This window comes from Rattus norvegicus, chromosome 12, assembly GCF_036323735.1.
Source record: "Rattus norvegicus strain BN/NHsdMcwi chromosome 12, GRCr8, whole genome shotgun sequence".
Lineage (NCBI taxonomy): Eukaryota > Metazoa > Chordata > Mammalia > Rodentia > Muridae > Rattus > Rattus norvegicus.
The window spans coordinates 39,082,400-39,108,279 of NC_086030.1; the positions used below are offsets into that span (position 1 = coordinate 39,082,400).

Below are 25,880 nucleotides of genomic sequence, written 5' to 3' on the forward strand. Positions count from 1 at the left end.
CCTCCTCCTCTTCCTCCTCCCCTCGCCTTCCTCGCCGCTTCCCCAGGCACTCTCCCGGCGGCGGCAGCTGCGCCGCCAAAGCCCCGGGCCCCAGCGGCCCCCCACCCCTCACTCGCGCGCTCCCACACTGCCTCCCCCCCCTCCCCGGGGGGAAGGCCTTTTAATTTATTTATTCTGCTGGGACTGAGGTGGGGGGCTCGGCTGGCGGGGGAGAGGGGGGTCTCCACGGCTTCTACCTCCCCCGCGGCTGGGGCTACCCTTCGAGCTACGGAACACTCCACGGTGTGCGCCCCCAGGGCCTCCCAAACTGTTTCTAAACTGCCCAGACCGGAGGTGGACGCGTGGAGGCTCGGCGAAAGGGCTGGGTTTCGAGTGGGGTGATTGTGTGTGTTCGACTACTAGGAGCCTGGGGAGGGAGGCAGACGTCGACCCCAAACGAGTTGCAATCGAGGTATCTCCGATCCCGCTTCCTCTTCGGCCCGCACACCCCCTCCCTCCCTGGAGCTGTGCTGGGGAGGGGAAACCAAGATTTGGAAGCACCTTAGCCTTCACATTCCTGGGAGGATACAGCCCTCGCCTGGAACTGGAAGATAGCTCTTTATTTTTTTCCTTTTTTCCTCTCTTTTTATTTTTGGAGGGGATCGCCCAGTGATTGTCTTGAACACATGCTTCTTCCTCCCTCCTTCCTCCAGCCACCAGCGACGGAGAGTCCCCTTTTTTGCATTTATCATTTTCCTTCCCCTTTCTTTATTAAAGGTCCGGGAGTGGCGGCGGCCAATCAGCGCTCGGCTTCCATTTTGTGAGTGCAACTCTGAGGCTTCCCCGGCTTTCGCGTGGATCTGTTTGCAGACCTCTCGGTCTCTCTTTTGGGCTGCCGAGGCGAAGCAGCCGCCTCGCCGGGGCTTCGTGGTGGTGTATTTCATATTGGGGCTCTTTTTCGGGGTTTGTAATTTGGCCGTGGGTAGGTAATTGGCTGGAGCAGGGCGGCAGGGCGCGGCAGCCAATCAGCACGCGGCTTCTATAGGGCTTGAGTTATTAGACGCTGATCTCAAAACATCCTTCATCAGACTCCAAGGAGAGGCCAACAGATGAGGGGAGCCATTTTTCTGCAATGGAATTAAATGGCCAAGTGGGTTTTTCCTTTGTTGCAAATGGGGAATGCTTTTCCTTTGACTCCACCATCCAGTTCAGGACGCCTGAATGTGTTTAACATTTGCCAAAGGACTCACACTTGGAAGAATGAAGAAGACCTTTTAAAAAGATCTGGATCTTTCCTTATGACTTGGAATCCATCTTTGTCTTGTATAACTAGGTCATAGCACACTATTAATGTCAGCAGTTAACAGTTTTGAATTCAAAAAAACCTAAGTAAATGACATATTTAATTTTTTTCCTCTTTTTTTCTTGGGTGGGTGGAGGGGAGAGCTTGGAGCTGTCTTAATCTGTATTCTCTTGACTGAACAATAAATTTTTAAATATAGTTTCCTCTATTAAACACTTAAGCCTGACCATCTTATTAACTCTTTTTTAACAAGGTAATGTTTTAAATGTATAGTTGTAGCGAAATGGCAACAATAACAAAAATCTGTGAGCTGTTGTTACTGTTAAGTTTTCTAAAAACCTTTTACATTGTAAGTACCCAATCCATTCTGTCCTTACTGCACTTGAGTTTTCGTGTTACTGTCGCCTGAGATGAACTGAATTTTCGGAACCTTCATCTGCATGTGTTGTCTTTGTCTCTGTCTGATGTAAGTCAGTTAAAATGCTTTTAGACCTTTGCTTCTATAAAAATACGATTTTTTTAGCTTCAAGCTTTTTGGGGGAAAAAATGTTTACAGCAATAGTTGCTATTCAGATTTCTTCCCAGTAGCTCTTAACACTTTCTTTGAAAATCGATCTATTTGAAGAAAAACAGCTGTTTTTCTCGACTTGGGTGTGGGGTGGTGGAGGGTGAAAGAAAGGAAGACCTTTTGTATAAAAAAACTGAAAGCCGTCACTGAAAATTAGATTAAAACTGGACAAAAAGCCCTAGCCGGTTCAAGCCAAACACCTACGTTAACTCGGTGGTATTTTCTCTGTCGGTTGGGATGGCTGGTGAGCTATTTTGCCTTTTGTTTGATTTGACTGTGTTTTTGCCTTTTGTTTCTTAATGATGATCACACCATTGGTAAATCCAGAGCAGTAAACAGTCCTCAGCGAAGCCGCCTTTTTGCCAGCCCAACCCTGGAAAGTTTGCAGTCGTGGAAGGAGCAGAAATACCATGAGTGTAACTTACAAAAAGGTAACAACAAAAGGACACCATAACCCCAGATTTTTACCTCAACTAAACAACCAAACAATACCCCCTCAAAAAAAAAAAAAAAAACCTTATTTTTATAATAACATCTCCAAAAACACCGCCCAGCTTTTTCTTCTAGACTCCATGGCACCGGGCTGAGCCGGTAAGTAAAAAACTAAAATTAAAAAAGAAAAAACAATTTAAAGTATATTTTGCCCCCTTCGAGGAACTCGATTGAGCAGGCCGTGGGCTACAGATGATTGGGAGCTGGGGTTGAGCTTGAGTTTGGCAGCCGATTGCAGTGGGCGGGTGAGGGGACGAGGACTCTCCATACCCCTGTGCCTCTTTTGCCCCAAAGGCGAGGAGAGCCTGTCCCCAGTACCCTGGGGCATCCATGGAGCTGTCTGCGTTAGTTCCTTTGGCTCGCCTCAGGTCTGAACCTTGGTGGCAGAGAAGAAATTTCATGTGCTTTGGAGATGGAGGGGCTGAAAAAGCGAGGATACCTTCCCACCCAATCTAAGGTCTCGTTCCCATTCGATTGTGGGTGTTTCTGCACCCGGAAGCCAGCTCTTCGGGGCTCCGGGGCTCGTCTGCTCTTCCAAAGAGAAAAAGGACAAAAGGCCGGCGTCCATGTTGGCACCATGACGCAGCATCTCTCCCGCCTGCAGCCCGGCGCTGCTTGTCCTCCGGGCCGCGCTCGCTCCTCCCTCCCAAACACGAGTTTTATTTTCAGGTTTTTGAGCCGAGCCGAGGGCTGGGTCGGGTTGGAGCCAAAGCTGAAGCCGCCCGGCCGTTCACTACTGCTATGGCTAATGGCGGCCGGCTTTCCTCCTTCCTTCCGCCATCCTGCTTTCCCCCGGTTGTCGCTGGGAGCCGGGAGGCAGTACCGGGCCCTAAGAGCCTGCGAGGCACGGCGCCCGCGATCCTGGTGACGGGTCTCGGGGGACCTTAGGCCTCGGGGGGGGGGGGCGTCGCGCACCATAATTCCCGACTCGCTCCCCCCAGCCCCCTCCCCGGGCGCGGCTCGGACAGTGGCGGCCGCGGGGGAAGCCGAGGCCGGGTAGGGCGAGCCGCTGGAGGCGGGTTGAGGACCCCGATCTCCGTTGCAGCCCCGGACTCCCAAGGCCCACGCGGGCACGAGGCCTCGCTCTGGCTGCCCTTGCCTGCCGTTCTGCCTCGGAACAGGAGCCAGTAGTAGCCAAGGGCTAAGCCAAGGGCTCTAGCCTCCCTTCACTGCCCACTCGGCTTCAGGAGACCCACCCCTGCCTCCCCCAGTCGTCCTCTGATTGTCGAGCCGGAGGGGCGGGTCTCCCTTTTTGTCCCCACTTTGGGTTAGAGGCCCTCGCCGAGGCTGAGTCCCTTCACTTGGACGCCAGGGGCACAGCCTCCATCCAACCCAGCTCTGTGGGTTGGAGGTGTGTTTTGGAAGGGGGGGAGGGCTGGGGCCTGGGAAAGCCGATTGGGGCCTCCCCCTCGGGATCCCCCACACCCCCCGCCGCGACCGTGCCCCAGGGTAAAGCCTTAGATCCTGGCCTTCCTGGGGGAGGGGATGCGGACAGGGCGGGTCTTTGGAAATGCAGATGAGTCGTCTCCTGCTGCTCGTCTCCCGGGCTGAACTTTAGTGACTCAGCCACCCTCACCCCACCCCCACCCATTCCAGAGTGTGGGCCGCCTTGTCAGCTGAGGAAGGGGGGCAGCATTTTCTGTGGCTCCCTCTCTATGTGGTAGACCCTGTTGGTTTGCATTTGGCCAACCCATTCTCTGACCTACAAAACTGTTGGAACTGCCCTAACAGATCGTCCGAATTTACAGGTCTTGGCCGGAGACCGGAGCAATGTCTGTGTTGTCCCCACAGTAGACACTCCTTGCTTCCTCTGGACAACTGGAGCAGGCCTAGTTTGACTGACAAGCCTTCCCACTAAGGTAGGTAAGAGCCCTTTCCCGAGTTGAGAGAACTGACTCTGGGAGCTTTGACCTGCGGCCTTCGAAGCGCTGGTTGTGATCCCCAAACCCGCTGGGCTGGTTCTGCAGCCCCTCCCCCACGCTGATGTGGCTGATGTGGCGGTTGTGTGTGTGAAATGGGCGGCCTGCTGGGTCCATCCAGCCCCGCCTGTCAGCTTCTGCTGTCGGGCGTTTAGGGCGGGCGATTCTCTTGCCGAATTTAGCAGCTTACTAGAGCAGGACTACGAAGTATTTCCCAGTGGTGTGTTTTATGGTGGGTGGGAGGGCCCTGGAAGCTTCTGAAGACAGAGACTGCTGTCAGACTTGCCAATGGTGCTTCAGACAGTCTTCCTGAACCCCATTGGGGTGACCAAATGAGCCACCTTCTGATGTCTGGCTTGCTGGATAGACAAAGAACCAAAGACCTGAAGTGTTATCCAGCTTCCCGGGGGGAAAAGATTTCCTTGGCTTCTCCTTTTCCCGGATCCTCCTGTCAACAAGGCCAGGTGTTGCTAGCTTGGTGTCTAGAATGTGTCAAAGCTGGACAGGAAAGTAGGCTGGCCCTTAACCTGTCCGTAATGACCTTACATATTCTGAGCAGAGTCTGCCCAACTGCACCGGCATCAGAAGTCAGTGGTGGAACCCATTGACCCTGACCGTGCCTGTCTCTCGGGTTTCTTCTCTTTTTAGACAGTACATCTAAGAATTTGCACTTCTTACAAGGCCCCAGGTACTGTCAGGTTTCTAGATTCCTAGTAAGTGACACCTGGGATGTTGCCCGGCTTGGTGGCTAGCAGTTGGCTTGCCCTCCTCCCAGGCAGGAAGCTTCGCGGCTGAAATCCGTGTGGCCCTTGATCTCTGACCCTTGCCCCCCTAGTGTGTTTCTCGTTACGTTACTTTGATAAGCCATTTGGCCGCAGGTGTCGCGGATCCTGCTGGCTTCCCCGGTTAGGGCCTCAGCATCCAGCCTCTTGTCTTCCCTTTACCCCTCACCCCTACAGTGAGTACTGACGTGTGGGTTAGGGAGCCTGGAAGGCTTCCGAACTGCGTTGTTGTCGGAGGTGTCTTGGTGCCTTGAATCAGGGATGCTTCAAGCCTGGCAACTGTAGGCTAGATGTGGCCCAAGCTAGTGACCTTGGACCAGTGTCTCTCTCCCTCCCCACCCCCGTGGAGGAAAAAAAAAAAAAAAGCCCACAATACCTGCTGGAAAAGGTTGGTGGGAGGATTAAGTGAGATTAAGGGGGCCAGACGCCTGCTCTGACCTCACAACCAGTTGGCCTCCATTGTGATAAGTACTGTTGCTGGGAGTGGCTGCTGGCTGCGCGGGTGGGGGCTGGGCTGTATCCCCGGCTCCTCCCCGCCAGCCCACTTCCTGAAGCACGTGCTGGAGCCTCCAGGCAAAGGAGAAAGAAAACTGGCTCTGCTTGGGAAGGCAGCCAGCCCTGTTTTTCTTCCAGTGTTTGAGTCCAGCCTGTTCCCGGGCTCGATGAGCTGTTCTTTGGTTGGGTCATGATTTTAAGGGCCACCCACCAATGGCCCCAAGAGAAGAAATGTCTCACCCAAGGTTATGAGGCCACGACAGACAGAACGTGGACAGGGTTCCAGGTGTCTTGATTTTCAGCCCAGAGCCTGGGCCCATGACACCCCCTTGCCCAGCTGTCTGGGTTATTTTAGGCTCCCTCCCGTGCCAGCTGTCTGCTTTTATCACTGCCAGAGAGCTGTCTGGTAACAAGGAACCACAATGGTCCTGTGGCTCCTGCCGGTACAGAGGGCCAGGCATGAAGTCTGCGGATGAGCCGGCTTTATGCTGGGAAGGCGAACTCCTCACCCCAATTGGGGGGGAGGGGAGAAAAGCGCTTTCCTAAGTTGATTTCGTTCGTACTACAGATACCCTAGAAGCCTTCTAATACACTTGATCTACCCACGGGCTCTGGTTAGAGTCCTTGGGTCTGGGGTCTTTATCTCCTCCCGCCGCAAACTAATTGATTTAAGTCGCGATGTAGCAGCTGTACCCCTGAGGGCTACAGGCTTTAGGGATCAATTAGGCGCTAAACTGGGATGTGTTTGAAAGGGGAAGATGGAAGTGATCGGGCCAACTTGTGACTGTCGCTACTTGACGCTTTTTCACCTCCCTTTCTCCTTTTTTGGCACCCTTATCACCCCCTGGGCAGTAGGGTGGGGCAGTTTGTCCTGCTGTTGTTCCTGGCCCCGAGAGGTGCCACGCCTACTGGTCACCCACTGAGCTTGGGGCGGGGCTGCTTTGGCCTGCGGAGAGAGGGCCACGCCAGCGGAAGGCTTGCCTGAACCGGGAGGTGCCTGGACTAGCTTTACTACACAGATTCCAGTGTCCCCGCCCCTTCCGGCTCCTCCACCTGGCCTGGAGCCCAAGTTTGGAATATGACCTTTTAGACTCTCTGAGCAACCGAGATGGGTCGAAAAACCCGCCATCACCGCTCTCCGGCCCCCCGTGTTTTCTCCGATTGTTCCGTGCCCTCAGGCGAGTTCTTGCCGTAGGGAACCAGGAGGGGAACGTTAAACAAAAACTTCTTGAGCTATTTCTAAAATTTTCGTGTGATGGAGGAGGGTCTTGCCGTGCCCGGACTAGCCCTAGTGACAGCTTAGAACCGTAGGTACACTCCTCTGCACCAGCGTTAGCTGATTTTCAGCCTGGCTTCCAGACGTGACTTGCCCATCCTCCGCTCAGTCCTTAGAGCTGCTGCTAGGCAGCTGAGACCTGGAGGGAGACTGCCGAGTTAGGTAGATAAGATAGCCTGCACCCTAGGCAGCCCGGCTTCACCCCTCTACTTTATCTCTAGGCTCTAGCTGGAGTCTATCTCCACCTCGTATCTGTACCATCTGCATTTGGATAGCTCAATAATTGATTTATGGAGCCTCTGAGAAAGGGGAGTGGAGGCTTCAGCCTCCCCCACCCCAATTTGTACTTTGTCCTGAACGACGGCCGTTAGTGTGCCTCTGCTCCCCTGGATCTGTGGTTTAGTCTTCCCAGTGACCACCTGGCAGCTCCCTGAGGGGTTTTGAAGCAAGAACCAGTGGAAGGAATTTTTTGCTTTCCTATGCTCTCCAGGAATTCCTGGACAATCAGAGTGACCCAGGCCCCCCAGAACATCTTGCAGATGAGGGAGTAAGCCACCCTGAGTGGGTGAGTGTGTGTATCTCCTCAGCTGGGCCGGCTTGGCCCTGCCTGACCTCTGAGGAGGCTCTCAGAAGCAGCTGGCTGGATTCCTAGGTATTTTTAGCTACAGATTTAGCCCCACCATCACCACGAGCTGAGTCCAGATCCAACACTCTAGGCCTGGTAGTGCTGGGGCTCTGCCAGCCTCCTGCTGAGGTGGAGCTGGGTGGGTAGGCAGGCTGGAACCGGTGGCAGTGTGCTGCCTGAACCCACCGGAGCCAGAACTATTCGCTTCTCGTCATTTCCTCCATGCAGCTTCCTGCAGACTTGCTCTGTCACCGAGGCTGGAGAGTGGAGATGCAGGGCTGGGGAATTTGTGGGAAGCCAGGAGCCCTCTCTTGGTTATACGTAGTAGAACAAGTTCTTTTTCTTAGAAGTGAATTTTCCCCACTGGCAAACGCAGCCAGTCAGTCTCCTGAGTCAAGAGCCAAGCCAAAAGACACCCCAGAGAAGAAACCTGGGGTCCTGCAAAGGTAAGCGGTTCCCAACTTACTCCAAATCTTCCTCTCTTTGTACCATTTTTATTCCAATGGCCTGCTCTTCTTCTGAGGAACCCCACCACCTCTGGCATATCAATGGAAATTGTCCTGGTTCTTTACTTTTTTTTCTGCCGCCCTCATGAGCCACTAAGAGATAGCCTAGCCCTTCCTCCCCTTGACAGGACTCGGTTGAGTCTTGTCTGTTGTGTTTCTTTGCAGCCCTCCTCCCCCCTTCAACCAGCACTTAGGCCCTCCCTGATTTAGCCCGTTACCTTGACAACCACTTGGGCCTGTCTCCCTTATCGCCACTGAAAACCTGAAGGTTTTCCAGCTGTGGTACATTTGCCCGAGTTGGGCACCCCTCCAGCGTCTATTGGCTCGCCCTCCGTGCTGTAGCCAATATAACAAACACAACCTTCCCGGTCCCTCAGCTGTGGTCTCGAAATTGATCTCACTGGTCCCGGGAACTCCCATCACCTCCTCCAGACTGAGCTCCTCACAGGCGGGAACATGGTTGTTTCTCAATAAACAAGTTGAAAAAGGAACGAATGAGTCGCTGAACATTTGTCTATGGGGCCCTTGATCCGGGAACAAGAGGGGCTTCTCCCGAACAGCTGGAGGTTGATTCAGGTTTCCACCCACCCAGTCCCTGTTGTCCTTTGAGTTTCCACGGGCGGTCGCTGCTGCCCCCTGGTGGTGTAGCCGTGTATTGCGTCTCCTGGAGGAATGGGGAGGGGGCTGGGAAGCAAAAACCGAGGTTGGTAGTTTACTCCACAGAGTAAAATTTTCTTGATGTTTGCCAAGAACTTGAAAATCGGGAATCTGCATTGTGAGGCCCAGGGCAAGAAGACCCCTGAGCCTTGCCAACACTTCTTTGAAGAAATGAAGTTCCGCTAGTAGGAGGGTCCTACTGGCCTGGTTTTAGAAGTGGACCCTCAACACACAGTAGCAGGAAAAGGATGGGTCACAGTGACACGAGCCAGCTGTCCTGCTAGTACTTGCCTCTATTATGCTCTTAGCTAAAAGCTATTTGAATGGGGACGGACGAGAGTGCAGTTTCGGGGGGGGTGGGTGACACCAGAACATTTCTTGGTGGAGACGGGGATCATCAGTTTCCAAAGTTTATGGAAGGGCCAGATATTCGCAACTGGGGCTCTCGACTCGTCACGTTTGCGACGTGTCATGTTTGGGGTCGCACTTGTGAGCCTTGTATTTTGAGTCTGCCTTAAAAAAAACAGACTGTGGGGCTGGGGATTTAGCTCAGTGGTAGAGCGCTTACCTAGGAAGCGCAAGGCCCTGGGTTCGGTCCCCAGCTCCGAAAAAAAAAAAACAAAAAACAGACTGTTGGTCAGAAGTCAGTGCTAAAGGCATTCACCGGCAGAGGGCGCCATGGCTCCACAGTGTGGGCCAACAGTGGGTGGGGAAGGGTGGGTGAGCAGAAATTCTGCATTTGCACACAGACAAGGGCCAGGGTGAGACGATGTGGACACGCACAGCCCACTTTTTGGCATCATCTCCGGACGACAGTGGCTACAACCTGTGGGAAGATAAGCTGTGTCAGCCGACTAGCAGCAAGGGCTGGATGCGAACCCGGGTGCTAGGGTACAGCCCGCCAATCAACACATCTCTGTTGGGGTGGGATCGGCCAATCAAAGGGTCCTTGATAGAAGGCGGAGCCTGCCAACCAAAGGCTGTCCCTAGGAAGAGGCAGAAACCACGAATCTACTAAACGGGGTGGGGGTGCAGGGGCGCGTGGTGATGGGGGATGCACTGCGCTTGCGGTTCAGCATCCATTTCCTCGGGTTCTTCATTTCCTCTGGGCCTGCAAGACAAATACCCAGGGCCCGGACCACAGCAGAGGGGAATTAAGACAGGGAGGTGAACCTGGGAGGCTGCCTGGCAGAGGTGGCGCCAGCTGCCGGTGGGTGGAGCCTCGTAGCCCTGCCCTGTAGCCCCGCCCCCGCCCTGTCGCTCAACTGGGCTCTAGCCAAGCGCGCAGCATCCAGCGCTGCGGCTCCGGGCTATGGACGCCCCGGGTGCTCCGGCCCCAGCCGCCGCCCCCAGCTCGGCGAGGAAGGAGCTGAAGATAGTGATCGTAGGTGACGGCGGCTGCGGCAAGACGTCCCTGCTAATGGTGTACTGCCAAGGTTCATTTCCCGAGGTAAGGCCCGCTTGGTGGCGGGAGGGGTGAGGATGGGCTTGGGACCGCAGGGAACAAGGGGTTTCCCCCAGCCTGGACCATGGAATCTCAGATGTCTCCTCCAGGCAGCCCTTTGAGAATTCCTGAGCCTAGTTTGCCAGGTCTGAGCTGGTTGGAGTGAGAGTGTTAGACAGTTGTGGGGGAGGGATATGTCTGGGATTGTAGCCGTCCTTTGCACCCCTTAAAAGATCAACCCGACCCCCCCCCCTTCTCTCACAGCACTATGCCCCGTCGGTGTTTGAGAAGTACACGGCTAGTGTGACAGTGGGTAACAAGGAGGTGACCCTGAACCTCTACGACACAGCCGGTGAGTGCACCAAAGCCCAGAGGGTCCCTGTGGTCATCCCCAAGGTTTCCCCTACCTTCTGGGGCATTCCCTTCCTGACACCCTAACATGTCAGGTCCCTGCAGGGTGCTGGCTGGCTGGGAGGCTCTGGAAGCCAAAAGGACCAAAGCCATGTCAGCTTTAAGTGGAGGTGATAGATTAAGGTGAACTCTGAGCCTCCCCCCACAACGCCCGCGCCCCCTGCCCGCAACTCCCACCCCGCAGCGCTATGTACCGTTCCCCAGTTTTGTTCCTCTCCTGTGGTTCTAGAAAACGTGGGCCGTACTTCTGCCTCCCAGGGTTGCCGAATGAATTCGTTACTTACCGTGGTCTTTGCTTTGAGTCCCCTGGGGCTTGGATTCCAATGGCTGTGTTTTCTCTGCCCTATAATTTTAGGTTAGTGAGATCTAGATCAGAGCTGTGACCACAGGATTCTGCATATGGCAGGGCAGGTCGGTGTGTTGGGGACCCCCAGGTCCTGTGAATGTACCTCGCTTCCCGTCCCCCAGATTCTGGGATCCTAGAGCTTCAGTCTATTCTGTTTTCTTTGGGGTGTTCGTTTGTTTGTGTGTCTTTTCTGTGAAGAAACAGACAACTTTGGCAAAGAGTCTGGATCAAAATAAGGCTCTATCTGCCAGTTCAAAGAGGGAAGGAACTTCTGCCCGCTCATAGTCCTCGAACACCGTGGTTCCCTTGGGATGTCATCAGTCTTTGCAGGGTAAAGGTTGGACCAGGTGGAGCCTCACCCAGTTCTGTGACTCAGTGTTTAGTGACGGGTGGAACCACGTCATTGAGTGCCCCTTCCCGGCTAGTCCATCCTTGCTTGTGTGACAGTCGCTGATCTTAGTTGGAACCTAGATCCAGACAGCCTCTCCACCCTTCCTGGAGAAGACGGGGTGGGGGTGGGGGTGTCTGTCGCCACCTCAGGCCTTTATCTCATTCGTGTGGTGGGTAGGTTCTATTGGAGAGACACCCTACCCCTCTGAGTGACCCGCTGAGGCTCCCCACCCATCCTCACCTCCAACCCCAGGTGTATGAGGAAGGAATTCCTGAGGCGTGGCCTAGGTAGCAGTCAAAGTCTGTCAGGAAAACCCACTTTCACATGCCTCTTACTAGGAACCAGGGAGGGGCAGGACCGTGGACCACACTCTGGGGCACGTAATGGCTGAACAGAGAGGTATTACATACCGCCCCACAGGAGAGGCCAGAAAGTCTTGTTTTTCCCTCCTTCTGCCATCAGCCTTTCCTCTTACATCCCAGAGTTCCCTGTTCAGGAAAGTTCCCCTACCAGACCAGAGCAGAGACCATTTGGGGCATTTTCTGAGGAAAGAGAGATGCTCAACGGTCGTGTCAGGCAGCTTTGCCGTATGAGGGCTCAGAAAGCTGCTACTGGATCAAAGGATGAGTTTGTCCCAAGAGGCTGTGGAGGGATGGAGGGAGGTTGTGAGGATTGCTTGCTATAATGATCTGGTCCATGACTTTCTGTTACGTGCTTGGAAATAGACCAAGTCTCTGACTTGTTGTACCATCGAGGGCTTCTGAAGCTCATTCTCCTCATCTTTCCTCAGAGCTAAAAGAGGCAAAAGAATGAAATCAAATTCCATACACACAGTGCAAGGGCTGGCTCTTGGTGGCTCGGTACATACTGTTCTGTACCGACTTCTTTGTTCTGTTTTGTGCTGGGGCTGGAAATCAGACTCATGTGTATACTAAGCCCTATCACCGAGCTACATCCCCAGTCCTCAATCTGAGTGAGTTTGTTTTGAGACAGGGTCTCTGTTCCACTTGCTGGTCTCCAACATCCTGAGTAGCCTCTGCTGGCCTCCGATCCTCCAGCCTCAGCCTCCTGAGGTATGCACCATTACACATGGCTCTAGCCCCAGCTCTTTCTGTAGGGTATGGAGAATTTAGAGAGGCCCTCTGTGACTGGGGGAATTCTAATGGTAGGAGGAAATTCCCTGGCCAGTGAGCAGTGTTCTTGTGAGGCTGGGTCATTCCTCTCGTGTGTGTGTGTGTGTGTGTGTGTGTGTGTGTGTGTGTGTGTGTGTGCGCGCGCGCAGTGGTGCAGTGTTTGTTCCTCTAGAAGAAGTGACTGGGGAGTAAATGAATTCATCATCAGGGAGATGAGTCAGCTTTACCTGTGGCTGCGTCTTGGGCTAATGTGGGAGAAAATGATGGTCAGTAACTGTCTAGCCTGGAGAGAAGGGGAGGCTAAGGGGGTGAGAGCAATGACTGAGTTAGACATGGATCTAGTAAATGCCATAGAAAGTTCTAGAACTGGGGGAGGAGGGGCCTGCCTTCCCAGTAGCTGTGATCAGAATTAAAGGATAGGAATGACCCCAAAAGTTGAATTTTTTTTCTAAGCCCAAAATGGAATGGTGATCTTGGGTAATGCTAGCCCACAGGACACATATTGAAAGACCTGTCTCCATCCTGCGGAAGTAGTCAGAGACACCACAGCCCTTTACTGAGCGCTGGGTGCTCAAGAAGTAGAGGGGGTAGGGCCCCAGCACCCACAGCTCCAGTAGCCTCCCCTGAGCGAGCCCTGACATCTTCAGACAGGAAGCTGTGGTGAGGCCAGAAGGTTCCTGGGCAGAGGGGTGGTGTCATGGTGGGGTTGTTTAGACACCACCCAAAGACTCTCATCTTGTGCAGGAGGGACACAGAGGCTTGGGAAGCTATGTGGGAAAGAATCGATGGGAAAAAGGGGGGAGGCTTTGGGGGGCAGGAGCTGCTGAGACAAGACAGGGGCTGTGGATCTTAGAGTAAGTCAGCTCAGGGACCTTGGTCTGAGTTCAGGTCGGGACTTCCCTGACTCTTCCGGTCCCTGGGGAGGAAAGAGGATGGGGGCGCTACTAGAGCTAGTAAAAGTGGGTTCCTCCCCCAGCAGCTTCCCCTTCTCATGCTGCCAACACCCCCTCTCTCTAAGCAATGCTTTGGTCAGAATGGCTCACCTCCTGCAGTGTAAATGCCCCTCCAGCAGATTTGGGGAGCACGGTAGCCAATCTTCAATTCAGCTCTAGCCCTGTCCCAGAAAAGGAACTCTTGTCAAGAGGACACCCCACTTGACAGAGGAAATATATCAGGTGGGGGACAGCCTCACTTCCACCTGCCCCACAGACCGCTAGCTGCAGGAAAGTGGGTGAGACTTCTGGAGAGCTCCGCTCCACAACCCCTTACTAGAACCAAGGCCATGCTTAAGGAGATGCTGGCAGCCTCTGTGAACACGGGCACATGACAATAGCAGTGGTCACACCTCTGCCCAGATAAAGAAACGGAGGCTTCGGAAGAAAGGACTCAGGCCCTGAATGTGTGTGCACCTCATGCCTGGTGCATGGAGGGTGTCCACCCTCCAGGGAAACACAGGGTAACAGTACCTAAATTCCTTGTCTTTTGTTCATTTTTTTAATTACTTATTTTATGTATATGAATACACTGTATCTGTCTTCAGACACACCATAAGAGGGCATCAGATGCCATTACAGATGGTTGTGAGCCACCATGTAGTTGCTGGGATTTGAACTCAGGTCCTCTGGAAGAGCAGTCAGTGCTCTTAACCACTAAGCCATCTCTCTGGCCTTATTGTGTTGTTTGTTTGAGACAGGGTTTCTCTGTTTGTAGCCCTGGGTGTTCTGGAGCTCACTCTGTAGACCAGGCTGGCCTTGAATTCAAAGATCGTCTGCCTCTGCCTCTGCCTCCCAGGGCTAGATTAAAGGGGTGCATCACCACAGCCCAGCTCAAATTCCTTATCTTTGTGAAAGACCACACAGAGTCCTAAGAAAAGTCAGGTCAGGCAGAATCAAGCCGGAGGAGGAGAGAGTGTCTAACAGAATGTCTATTCCCTCCCTGAGGTTCCCTCTTTCGGGATATAGCTGTCTGTGCCACCGTTTTCCCCATCAACCTTGTCAGGGCTGGGGCGTTGTCCTAATTTAGTGGTCTGTTGCTGTAACAAAACAGATATCAAAAGCAACTTTGTGGGAAGAAAGGGCTAATTTGATTTGCAGTCCATCCTTGAGGGAAGCCAATGCAGGAACTCCAGACAACCTAGCTTAGTGGTTCTCAGCCGTCCTAATACAGTTTCTCATGTGGTGACCCCCCAACCATAAAATTACTTCATTGCTACTTCATAACTGTAATTTTGCTGGTGTTATGAGTCATCACGGAGATGGCTGATATGATATGTGACCCATTGTGAAAGAGTCATTCAACCCCTAAAGGGGTCGCAACTCACAGGTGACAAACACTGACTGAGAGGCGGGGAACTGAATCCTGAATGGGAGAGCATCCTGGTTTGCTCAGCTAACCTTCCCTATTTGACTGGGGGGGGGGGGGAAGGGAGGGACAGGACGGATGGAGGGGGGGGACACACACACAACGACACACCACCTGCTCAGAGGTCCCACCTCTGAGCAATTAAGATAGTGCACCACAGACTCGCCCAATGGCCACTCTGATTGGAAGCCATTGTCCACTGAGGTTCTTTCTTCTCAGATGTGTGAAGTTGACAACCAAGATTAGCCATTACAGGCGTGAAGCTCTTTTCCTGCCTTCTGGGGGTAGGCTGAACAAAAGACCACCTGAGTACCTTTTATCACCGAGTCTGACTTAGCTGTGTGAGGGGTAAAGCCATTTCAACAGCCTGTGTTTTTGGTTTCTCCGGCTAGGAGGTAACCAGTGCCTACCTTGTGATGGTCGGTATATGAATGCTACATTTGTCTGATAAATTGTGTGTGTGGAGACAGCTCAGTGATTTGGAGTGTGTATTACACTTGCAGGTGACCTGAGCCTGTTCACAGCACCCATATCAAATGGCTCACAACTACCTGTAGGTCCAACTTTAGGAGAGCCAATACTGCTGGACTCCCATGGGCACCCACATTCTCAAATGCATAGATCGCTTTATCGATGCTCGCACTTATGGGGAATTAAATTTTAACAAAGCATTTTGGGCAGGGGAGGCAGTCACAGGTGACTGTCACTATCAGTCAGCATCTCTGTAATCGTCAGGTCTCGCCTGCTTTTACAGCTCCATTCCACAGGCAAGAAAACTGAGTGTGGGGGTTGGGGATTTAGCTCAGTGGTAGAGCGCTTGCCTAGGAAGCGCAAGGCCCTGGGTTCGGTCCCCAGCTCCGGAAAAAAAAGAACCAAAAAAAAAAAAAAAAAAAAAAAAAAAAAAAAGAAAGAAAAAAAAGAAAACTGAGTGTGGGGTTCATTCCTAGTGGAAGCCTTTGAGGGCATGCACGGTGCTGTTAGAGCAGCTGGGGCAGACAGCCGACCTTGGCAGTGGGGACTAAGCTATTTGGTACTGCAGTTTACAGAGTACCCAACTGTGACCTTGACAGACTTGCTCTCCTGAGTCACCTCGTGGGTGCTGCTTGGATTAGCACAGGTCAGGAAGTGAAACCCAATGCCAAAGGCCTATGTTGGCACTGGGCTGGCCTTAGCTTTGCTCACTGAATTTTTATTGTGCTCACTTGACTCCCAAGACTGTGTGCAATGACCCCATTCCTGGGAAGGGAACAAAAGTCTTAAAAATACTGCTGTAAGATGTATCCTAAAGCAAAAGGAAAACAGAACCTTTGTTATGGGACAGATGGACACTAAGAGGCCATTGGTTCAGGGTAGTCAAGAAAGGCTTCCTGGAGGAGGTGTTTTTCTGCTTAGACCCAGTGGTGAGGAGGGAGAGAGAACCAGCCAGCTGCAACCTGTCAGGAGAACCTTCTAGAAGAGGGAACAGCAACAGCAGAGTGTGTGAACGAACACTCCCAGCCCCCTGTGGTTTGACTTCCTCCAACCTATGGCAGCCCGACTCCGCCCACTTCCACCCAGGACTCTTACTTTAATGTCTCAGTGGAGTTGAAGTTACTCTGCCCCACACATCTCTGCCCTCGTCCCTGCTGCCTCTTGAATCAAAGCAAGCCAACCCTTAGCCACTATTTCCTGACTGTGCCCTGGGGACCAGGAATTCTTAGGGAGACGGTAAAACAGGTGCAGGTCTACGGAACCTGTCTGGAACCAGCAGAATGGGGCACACTTGGAAGACAAGCTGAGAGCAAGGAGGGCCTGTCAGAGAGGCGTGCAGAGAAAGCACCAACCAGTCCCTGGAATTCATTTCACAAGTGTTGGAACCTGTGGGTCGTGACCCCTTTTGGGGAACACAATGTCCTTTTTATAGGGTTCACATCAGATATCCTGCATATCGGATATTTACACTGTGGTTGGTGACTGTCAAAATTACAGTTATGAAGTAGCAATGGAAACATATGTATAGGGGCTGGAGAGATGGCTCAGTGGTTAAGAGCACCAACTGCTCTTCTAAAGGTCCTGAGTTCAAATCCTAGCAGCCACATGGTGGCTCACCACCATCTGTAATGGGATCTGATGCCCTCTTCTGGTGTGTCTGAAGATAGCTACAGTGTATTCATATATAATAAATAGATAAATCTTTAAAAAAAATACGTATAGTTGGGGGGGAGGTGGTCACCACATGAGGAACTGTACTGAACGGTCCCAGCACTAGGAAGGTTGAGAACCACTGCTCTAGACAGATTTTTGGGAGAGTGTGTTTGTTACATGAGACATTGCCCCTACCCCCAACTACAACTTAGAGGCCTAGAGCCCATCTTTATCCAACACAGGGTAAGAGCTGTTCGTTTGTATTGAGTCCACGTAGAATGGGGGTGGGTTGGAGTCGGTGCCTCGCTCTGTGGCTTTGGGTAAGTTACTTCTCTTCTGTACACTGAGCCCCTGGTACAGGAAATCCAAGCATAGTCGTTCCTGGGTTCTCAACTCACAGAGATGGGTTCCAAGACCCCCCACCTGCACTCCCGTTGATAGTAAAACCCCTGGGCGACCCAAATTCGATCCTTACATGAGGTGGTTCTCCATCCTTGGGGCGGCACATTTTTACATACCTTTCCGGTCACCCTGGGTTACCGGTGATTCAGTATCGGTGCTAGGCAAACAGTTGCTACCTGGATTATTTAGGGAAAGGTGACAAGAAGTCTGTGTTTGTTCAGTACCAATGTGTTTCTCTCTGATTGTTTCTAGCTGAAGTTGTTTCTGGGCATACGGGATCCAAAGACAATAGGTTGACTGTATTTGTATTTTCCCTTTCATATTGAGTTGTAATTAAGGGCCTCTGTTGTGGGGAAGGCTTGAGACGGGGTTTCTCTGGATAACCCTGGCTGTCCTGGAACTCGGATTTGTAGACCAAGCTGGTCCCGAACTCAGAGATCTACCTGCCTCTGCCTCGCAAGTGCTGGGACACACACACACACACACACACACACACACACACACACTCACACACACACACGTGCACCACCTCCGCCTGGCAAGGACACCTATTTCTTTTTGAGAATTATTTTGATCCACGTGTTTACCTGTGTGCGTGCGTGTATGTGTAGCACATGTGTGCCGGGTGCCTAGAGGAGCTCAGAAGAGGGAATCAAGATTCTCTGGAACTGGAGTTACAGATGACAGAAAGGGTTCTCTTTGAGAGTGACAAGTACTTTTTTATTTCAAATTCATTTGTTTTAAACTTTTTTTGTTTGTTTATTTATTACGTATAAGTACACTGTCGCTGTCTTCAGACACACCAGAGGAGGGCATCAGATCTCATTACAGATGGTTGTGAGCCACCATGTGGTTGCTAGGATTTGAACTCAGGGCCTCCGGAGGAGCAGTCAGTGCTCTAACCACTGAGCCATCTCTCCAGCCCCCTCAAATTCATTTTTTTTTTCTTTTTTTTTTTTTTCGGAGCTGGGGACCAAACCCAGGGCCTTGCGCTTGCTAGGCAAGTGCTCTACCGCTGAGCTAAATCCCCAACCCCTCAAATTCATTTTTAATTATGCATGTGTTTATGTATCTGTATTTGTGCGTGGCTATGTGCAAGGGAGTGCAAGTACCTCTCAAAGTCCAGAAGATGACCTTGGAGCTCCAGGAGCTGGAGTTCCAGTCAGTGGTGAGCTGGGAACCAAATTAGATCCTCCGTAAGAGCAGCAAGTACCCTTAACGGTTGAATAGGCATCTCTCCAACCCCCGAAAAGAACCCTTAATGATGAATAGGCAGACCCTTAAAAACCTAGGAGCTGGAGGGCTGGCCCAGTGGTTAAAAGCACTTGCTGCTCTTACAGAGGACCCAGGCTTACATCCCAGCACCCACAAGACAGCTCACAATCTTCTGTAACTCTAATTCCAGGGGATGTGACGCCCTCTAGTGGCCTCTGCAGGCACAGCATATACACGGTGCATAGAAGGACATGCAAGAAAAACACGGTATAACACACACACACAAAACAAAACAAAAAATAAATCTTAAGAAAAAAGCATACACAGGGGTTGGAGAGATGGCTCAGCAGTTTAGCACATTGGTTGCTCTCGTAGAGAACCCAGTTTAGGTTTTCGATACCCACATGCTGGCTCACAACCGTCTGTAATTCCAGCTCCAGGTGACCCAATATATGCCCCAGTAACCCACATGACGCACGCACACACATACACACAGGCAAAACACCCATGCCCATTGTGATGGTTTGAATGAAGCCAGTTCCCGTAGCTCGTTCCTTTGAATGCTGGGTACCCGACTGTTTGGGAAGGATGAGAAGGTGTGGCCTCACTGGAGGAGGTGTCACTGGGAGTGGTCTTGGACCTTTCAAAAGCTCATGCCAGCCCAGCCTGCAACTTGCAACTTAGCTCCTTCAAGCTGCCCTGTTTCCACCATGATGGATCAGGCTGAACCTCTGAAGCTGTAAGCCGGCCACAATGAACTGCTTTTTTTAAAAAGTCATGGAGTCTCCTGAGAGCATTAGAATAGTAACCAAGACATACATAAAATAATCGTCTCAGGGTGGTGGCGCGTGCCTTTTATGTGGTTCTTTTTTTTCTTTCAGAGCTGGGGACCGAACCCAGGGCCTTGCGCTTCCTAGGTAAGCGCTCTACCACTGAGCTAAATCCCCAGCCCCGGCGCGTGCCTTTTAATCTCAGCACTCAGGAGGCAGAGGCAGGCAGATCTCTCTGTTGAGACCGAGAGTTTATTCTAAATGTCTGGGTTAGACCCAGGACAGCCAAGGCTCTATAATGAGACCTTGTCTCAAAAAGCTAATTAATTAATTAAATATATAAAATTAATTAATTAAAAATTAATTAAAAGAAAGATGTCACTGGTAGCTTGAAGGACAGGGTGGGGCAGGGCCGCTAGCAAGCAGTACAGATCCAAGCTGTGCGTGAGGCTCTCTGCAGTGACAGCCACCAGCCCCATGTGACAATCACTTGAAATGTAGCTAGCTAGTACAATCAAGGAACTCAACTTTGTCTTGTTAATTAGTTGACATTCAGATAGTCGTGTAGGGCTGGAGGCTACCCCATCCGATACACAGGCCTAAGAAGACACTGACATTGGTCAGACCGTTGGGGGTCATATATGGGATAACATCCTGAGTTAATGCCCCGCTGTCCCACAAAGGGTGTCTCCTGGTTGTAGTGAGGAGGGAGGCTAACAGTCAAGACCACTTCTCCTGTGTTGAGGGGACTTGGGCCAAAGGACAGCATAGGTCATTTCCCTGGCTCAGCTGTCACATGATGGCCCATGCATACTCAGATAAACTACGCATTAGAGGGATATCGGCTGGTGGCACCTAACAGGGCAGCTTTTATTACTTGTCCATGTCCCATGGTGGGTGGGCTGGTATGTGCCAGTACTTGGAAGTTGGAGGCAGATGGATCTGGAGTTCTGGACCAGCCTAGGATACATGAAACATATCCCCAAAAAACAATACATGCAGGTAGGCAGTGGTGGCTGCACTCCCAGAACTCAGGCAAGGTAGGTTTGTATGTTTGTTTGAGGCCAGGGTCCAGGAGAGCCAGGGCTATACAAAAGAAACCCTGTGTCAAGACCCCTAAAATACAGGCGCGCATGCATGCATGCACGAGCCCCGGCCGAAAAAAGAGAGAGAGAGAGAAGGAAAGCCAGACCTGGTGGTACATGCCTTTAATCCCAGCACTTCGGAGGCAGAGGGAAGAGAGTTAGAACCCAGCCAAAGCTGACATAGTGAGGCCGTTTTTAAAGAAAGAAAGAGAAAAGGAAAAAAGAAATAGGCTGGAGAGATGGCTGAGCGATTGAAAAGCACTGGCTGCTCTTCCAGAGGACCCAGGTTCAATTCCCAGCAACCACATGATAGCTCCCAACTGTCTTTAACTCCAATCCAGGGGATCTGATGCCCTCTTCTGGACTCTGACGGGACTGCATGCATGGGATGCATAGATTCAAGCAAAACACACGTTTGAGCAGCCAGTGTTCTTAACGGCTGAGCCATTTCAGCAGCCCCATAAAAAATTTTAAATTAATTATTAACTAATTAAAAATTATTTCTTGTTTTCTCAAGATAGGGTTTCTTTGTGTGGTCCTGGCTCTTCTGGAACTAGCTCTGTAGACCAGGCTGGCCTCCAACTCACAAGAGATCCACCAGCCTCTGCTTCCTGAGTTCTGGGACTAACTAAAGTCTTGCGCCAGCCACTGCCCACATTCATACACATGACATAAATCAACTTTAAAAGTTAGGTGCTCTGTGGGTGTTGAACCAGGGTCTTTTCTGTAAGAGCAGCTAGTGCTCTTAACCGCTGAGCCATCTCTTTAGCCCCCAGAATAAGTTCATTTTTAAAAAATGTTTAGATTTATACGTATCAGTGTTTTGCCTGCAGACATGTGTCTGGTACCCCCAGGAGCTGGGAACAGAACCTGGTCCTCTGGAAGAGCAGTCAGTGCTCTTAACTGCTGAGCCATCTCTCCAGCCCCAATAAATCAATTAAAACAATACAAAAAAGAGTGACTGGAAACCTAGTCACTAGGGTAAAGGTTAACGACTGATCTGTCACTCATACCTGGTGGAGGGGACTTTTCTACAATACAGTGGCACTGGTATGTCAGCCACTGCAGGGCAGGCCTCATGTTCAGGAGTAATTGACCAACACACAATGGACTTCACAGGGTTTTCTGTGTGCATTTACTTGGGTAGATGTGGGAGGGCGTGGCTTTGTTTCGTTTTCTTGATTTCGGGGTGTTTGTTGTTGTATAAGGTCTTTGTTTGCATGAGTAGAAGTGGGGAGAGGATTTTTAAATAAAAAGAAAACGTGTTTTGGCTGGGGATTTAGCTCAGTGGTAGAGCGCTTACCTAGGAAGCACAAGGCCCTGGGTTCGGTCCCCAGCTCCGAAAAAAAAAAAAAGAACCAAAAAAAAAAAAATTTCCTTTAAAAAAAAAAAAAAAAAAAAGAAAACGTGTTTTAACTAACAAAAAAAACATAATAAAGAATTTCCCAAGTAACTAATAGAAATTTAAACCTCAAAAGTAAATAAAAATAAAGAAAAAAAAACGAAAAGATGTCGATGTTCTAGGTGGCGACTCTGGCTCCCCGGGTGACGTGTCTGAGTGACGGTCACACAGTAAGTGAGGGACACAGCTAAGGCTTGAACTCGTGTCTGACCTGGCTCTGGCGCCCATGACCTTAGCAGCTGTGCTTTGGGGGAGCCCGTTGAGGCTAAGACCAGGCAGGTGAGAGGGGACCTGTGCCTGTTACCAGGGAGAGACGAAGCGTGTATATCCTGACTGGAGGGCAGGCTGGCACTACCCAGAAATATGGGACTGGGGCAGGATGGGGGACTCTGGGACTTGCATGTCCCCCGTAGTAGGTGGACATCACATGGTGCAGAGGTGGCTGAGGGTCACCGGTGAGTTCCAAACGTGCTCCATCCTTACTGTGGTAGTTTTAAAAAACACCTTTGCATGGTTACTGGTATCTGGACTAGGGTTAAAAAATACCTTTTTAGGGAAGTGGGTGAAATCTGAATTCAGAGTGGATCAAGGAAAGGAGTCTGTGGCTTCCTGGGTTTGACGCCAGGACTGCCACAAGCGAGGGATGGCTGTTCAGAGGCCCTCTGCTAGGAGAGCTTTGAGGGAAGTGTGTCTGCAGTTCCCACTTTGGAGATGGATCAAATAGGTGAGCGAAACGTCAACACTGAAGCTCAGAAGAGTTCCCTGTATCCTCCCTCTCGGTGTCTTCTCTCTGGGAGTTTAAAACTGTTGACGAGAAGTTTCCTCCAGCTAAGCATGATGGCTGTGCGTCCGAGGCTAGCTTCTAGGTTCTGACTGGACTGGGTCTGTGGAGGGCCGTGTCTGGGACTGTCCCATGTCCCCCCAGTGTGTGACAGGTGCGGTTAGGTGCCGACTGCCTGGTGAGATGTGGTTTTATATAGGTGCCTGTTCCAACCATTTGCTGGAATGGGCAAGAGGAGCCCAGACAGCTGCCTCAGATCCAAGGAGGCTGGGGCCCGGCGCCTATTTCGGCCTTGGGGATATTTGAATGGCAAAGACCCCAGATAGGAGTCTTGGGCTTGACAGGCAAGGGAACATCTCCATCCTTGGCAGAATGGCTGCAGTTTACAGGTCTTCTTTATTACCAGATCAGCTGAGCACTGCATGAGTTTGACAACGTATAATCTGTCTCCCCTTTCCCTGCCCCACCCACTTTATCAATGAGGAAACTAGCCAGAGAGGTCATCCCACCACCAAAGCCCAGGCAGGGAGCCTCTGACACTCCTTCCCCCATTTCAGGGCAGGAAGACTATGATCGGCTGCGCCCGCTGTCCTACCAGAACACGCACCTCGTTCTCATCTGCTATGACGTCATGAACCCCACCAGTTACGACAACGTCCTCATCAAGGTAATGTCGCTGCCTGCCTGAGAGGGCTCAGCTCCCGAGGGCCCTCTACCCTGATACCCTGCCTTCTCCCTCCTCAGTGGTTCCCTGAAGTCACGCATTTCTGCCGAGGGATCCCCATGGTGCTCATCGGCTGCAAGACGGACCTGAGGAAGGACAAGGAGCAGCTGCGGAAGCTCCGGGCGGCCCAGCTGGAGCCCATTACCTACACACAGGTAGGCCGGGGTCCCAGCCACGGCACGGGCCTATGATCCCCGAACGACCCTAGCCAGAAACCACCTAAGTGTCTCACCAGGCTTTTGTGGGGGCCGGCGAGTGGCTTCTTCCATCCAGCCATGCAAACACCAAACTGGCCAGCACTGGAACAGAGACGGGTCCCCATCAACTCCAGAGAGCCCCCAAAGCTAGCCCCAAACTCGTAAGACTCTGAAGGGTGTCAGGAGGCCTCAGGTCCCCCATCTGATCAACGCTGCCTTTTCTACCCTCTTAACCCCACCCCAGGGCCTGAGTGCCTGTGAACAGATGCGAGGCGCGCTCTATCTGGAATGTTCTGCCAAGTTTCGGGAGAACGTGGAAGATGTCTTCAGGGAAGCCACCAAGGTGGCCCTCAGCGCCCTGAAGAAAGCACAGAGGCAGAAAAAACAGAGGATCTGCCTGCTGCTGTGACCCTAGGGGCAGAGGGCCTGAGTGGAACTAACATAGCCGGGGACCCAGGCCCAGGCTCCTTCTGAGGCTCTGCCCCAGCGCAGCCCCCCAGTGTCTGGCATCTGGGGCTAGACGCTCAGAACATTCTGGAATGGCCCCCCTTGGGTTCAGGCTGCAGTGCACTGGTGAATGAGGGCGCCAGACCCACCAATGTTCCTCTACCCTGGGACTGGCATTTGTCCCAGGCCACAGAGGCGCCCTTGTCACAGCTCCACTTTGCCCCAAGCCATGCGTGTCTCCCTTTCTAAACCCAACTCATGCCTGAAACTCAGAACGGCACTGAGAGCTGTGGGTAAACACGGATGTGCAACGCGGTTCACGAGAGTCCCGAGCCCAGTGTTTCTGTCACTGTCTCCCTGAGCTCCTGAGATAGGCTGGGCTACATCCTCCAGCCTCTTCCTGCTTCCCCTCAGGAACCTGGGGACCACAGCCTATCAGGAGAACACAGGCTTCAAGCCGGACATGGGGCTGGCACCAGCCTCTCTCTTCCTACCACACTGAGGACTTCTGTCTCAGGCTTGGTCACAGTCTGAGACACATGTTCAGAGGGAGAAGAAACAATCTGTCAAAGTGTCAAATAGACTCGGGCCAGCCAGCCCACCCATCTGATCCCTGTTCCAGGTCTGATCTCCAACCCCCTCGCCCCCCAGCCAGCTTCCATTGGAAATTCCTAATGGTCAGTGCTTGTCCTACCTTTAGGGGCCTCAGGCAAATGGGCTCTCCCTAGACTATGGCCCACCTGTAAAGGCCAGGTTTGGGCTATTTAGATAGTCAAGCTTCTCGCCACCTGACTCCATTTCTGCTTCTACTGGGTGTGGAGCTCAGGAGTGGACTACCTCTGCCTCCTTCCAGAACTGACATGGCCACCCCCACCCACGCTGGACAGTTTCTCAGAACTAGCCTGCTGACCACCAGTGTCTGACCACGTTCTGGAAGGTCTAGAGTCTGCCTTTCAGAACTGTTCAAGCCCAGTGTACCAGGTAGGTTTAGGGCCTCCAGGATGGAAGGCACCATCTGAGAAGCCGTCACGATCTTGGCTGGCCTGTCTGCTACAGCGCCACTTGACTTGGCCCCCCGGAGTCAGACTGCCAAGGAAAGAGACTTCCGGCCCCCTTCCCCAAATGCTCCAAGGCCCTGCTGTCCCCTGTGGAACCAACCAAGACCTCGTGTTCTCTCAGAATCGATGGCCTTGTGGACAGATTGCGGTGTATACAGCAGCAGTCAGCAAACCACAGCCTGTGGGCCGCATGTGGCCGCTGCCTGTTTTTGTAAATAAAGTTTTATTGAACAGCCGCGATTACGTAAGGGCGCAGTTTTTGCTCTGCAACTGTGTTGCCACAGGACTGGCCCACAGAGCCCAGAAATACTCATTTTCTGGGCTTTAATGGGAAAGGTTTGCTGATTCCTCATCTATGGCAATCCCAGATACCTGCGAAGGACGGGACAGGAGACCAAGGACAGAGATAGGGCAGGGATGAAGGGGAGGGCGGGCTGTGGCAAACAGGAACAGGTGCCTGATCTTGCCCTTTGGGAACGGTGCCCTTCTCGTTCTTCATAAGGTAAACAGAAATCTGGAGTCTTAGGTGGACTCTCACCATGGGGGAGGCGAGGTCTCATTTTTACCACAGAACTAAAGAATTTTAAAGTCCTGTGAGGACTGAATGAAACCCGTCTGAGGAGGCCAGCTGTGGTGTCGGGTCTGAGCAGGCTGGGCAGGGGCAGAACATTCTCAGTTTGCTCTTGCTGCTGCCTGAACCTCACAGGGTCACACCCTGGGCTGAGCCCACTTAGATCCCCCTCCTCCCCCCTGAGCTCCTCCCCTTCCCACACAAACAAGTGAAGAGAAGAAGGGAATGGGTGACCTCCAGTCACAATGAGGGGCCCATGCCAGAAAGGACTCTCAGCAAGTCTGTAACAGCAGCTTAAGGGTGCCAGCGAGACCTGCCCAAGAGTCCGCTGGAACTCCAACCAGCCAGGGGCTGGGCGCCCCCTGGTGGAGGCTGTCCTTAAAACCCTGCCGCTAGGCTCCAAGGGGAAAGAGATC

General features: G+C 52.2%; 1 protein-coding gene across 3 annotated transcripts; it reads left to right on the forward strand.

Annotated features, from left to right (window-relative positions):
- Positions 1-13: 13 nt before the first annotated feature.
- Positions 14-25,129, forward strand: Rhof (ras homolog family member F, filopodia associated). Of its 3 annotated transcripts, none has more exons than XM_039090131.2 (5): positions 14-3,693; positions 4,091-4,201; positions 23,025-23,134; positions 23,212-23,346; positions 23,633-25,129. In XM_039090131.2, the coding sequence occupies exons 3-5, from the start codon at positions 23,099-23,101 to the stop codon at positions 23,795-23,797; spliced, it is 336 nt and encodes a 111-aa protein (XP_038946059.1). In that variant the 5' UTR covers positions 14-3,693; positions 4,091-4,201; positions 23,025-23,098; the 3' UTR covers positions 23,798-25,129. The 3 variants fall into 3 exon arrangements, with proteins under 3 accessions (XP_038946059.1, XP_038946060.1, NP_001385887.1); NM_001398958.1 differs by lacking the exons at positions 14-3,693; positions 4,091-4,201 and adding exons at positions 9,892-10,052; positions 10,311-10,398; XM_039090132.2 differs by lacking the exon at positions 14-3,693 and having other exon boundaries at positions 3,701-4,201.
- The last annotated feature ends 751 nt before the right edge of the window (positions 25,130-25,880 follow it).

What these genes read in the sequence shown, in the direction of transcription:
- Rhof (NM_001398958.1), top strand. Translation starts at nt 9,915, where the DNA reads ATGGACGCCCCGGGTGCTCCGGCCCCAGCCGCCGCCCCCAGCTCGGCG. An exon ending in GAACCTCTACGACACAGCCG is followed by an intron (nt 10,399 to 23,024) that starts GTGAGTGCACCA and finishes CCCCCATTTCAG; the next exon opens with GGCAGGAAGACTATGATCGG. An exon ending in ACGACAACGTCCTCATCAAG is followed by an intron (nt 23,135 to 23,211) that starts GTAATGTCGCTG and finishes CTCCCTCCTCAG; the next exon opens with TGGTTCCCTGAAGTCACGCA.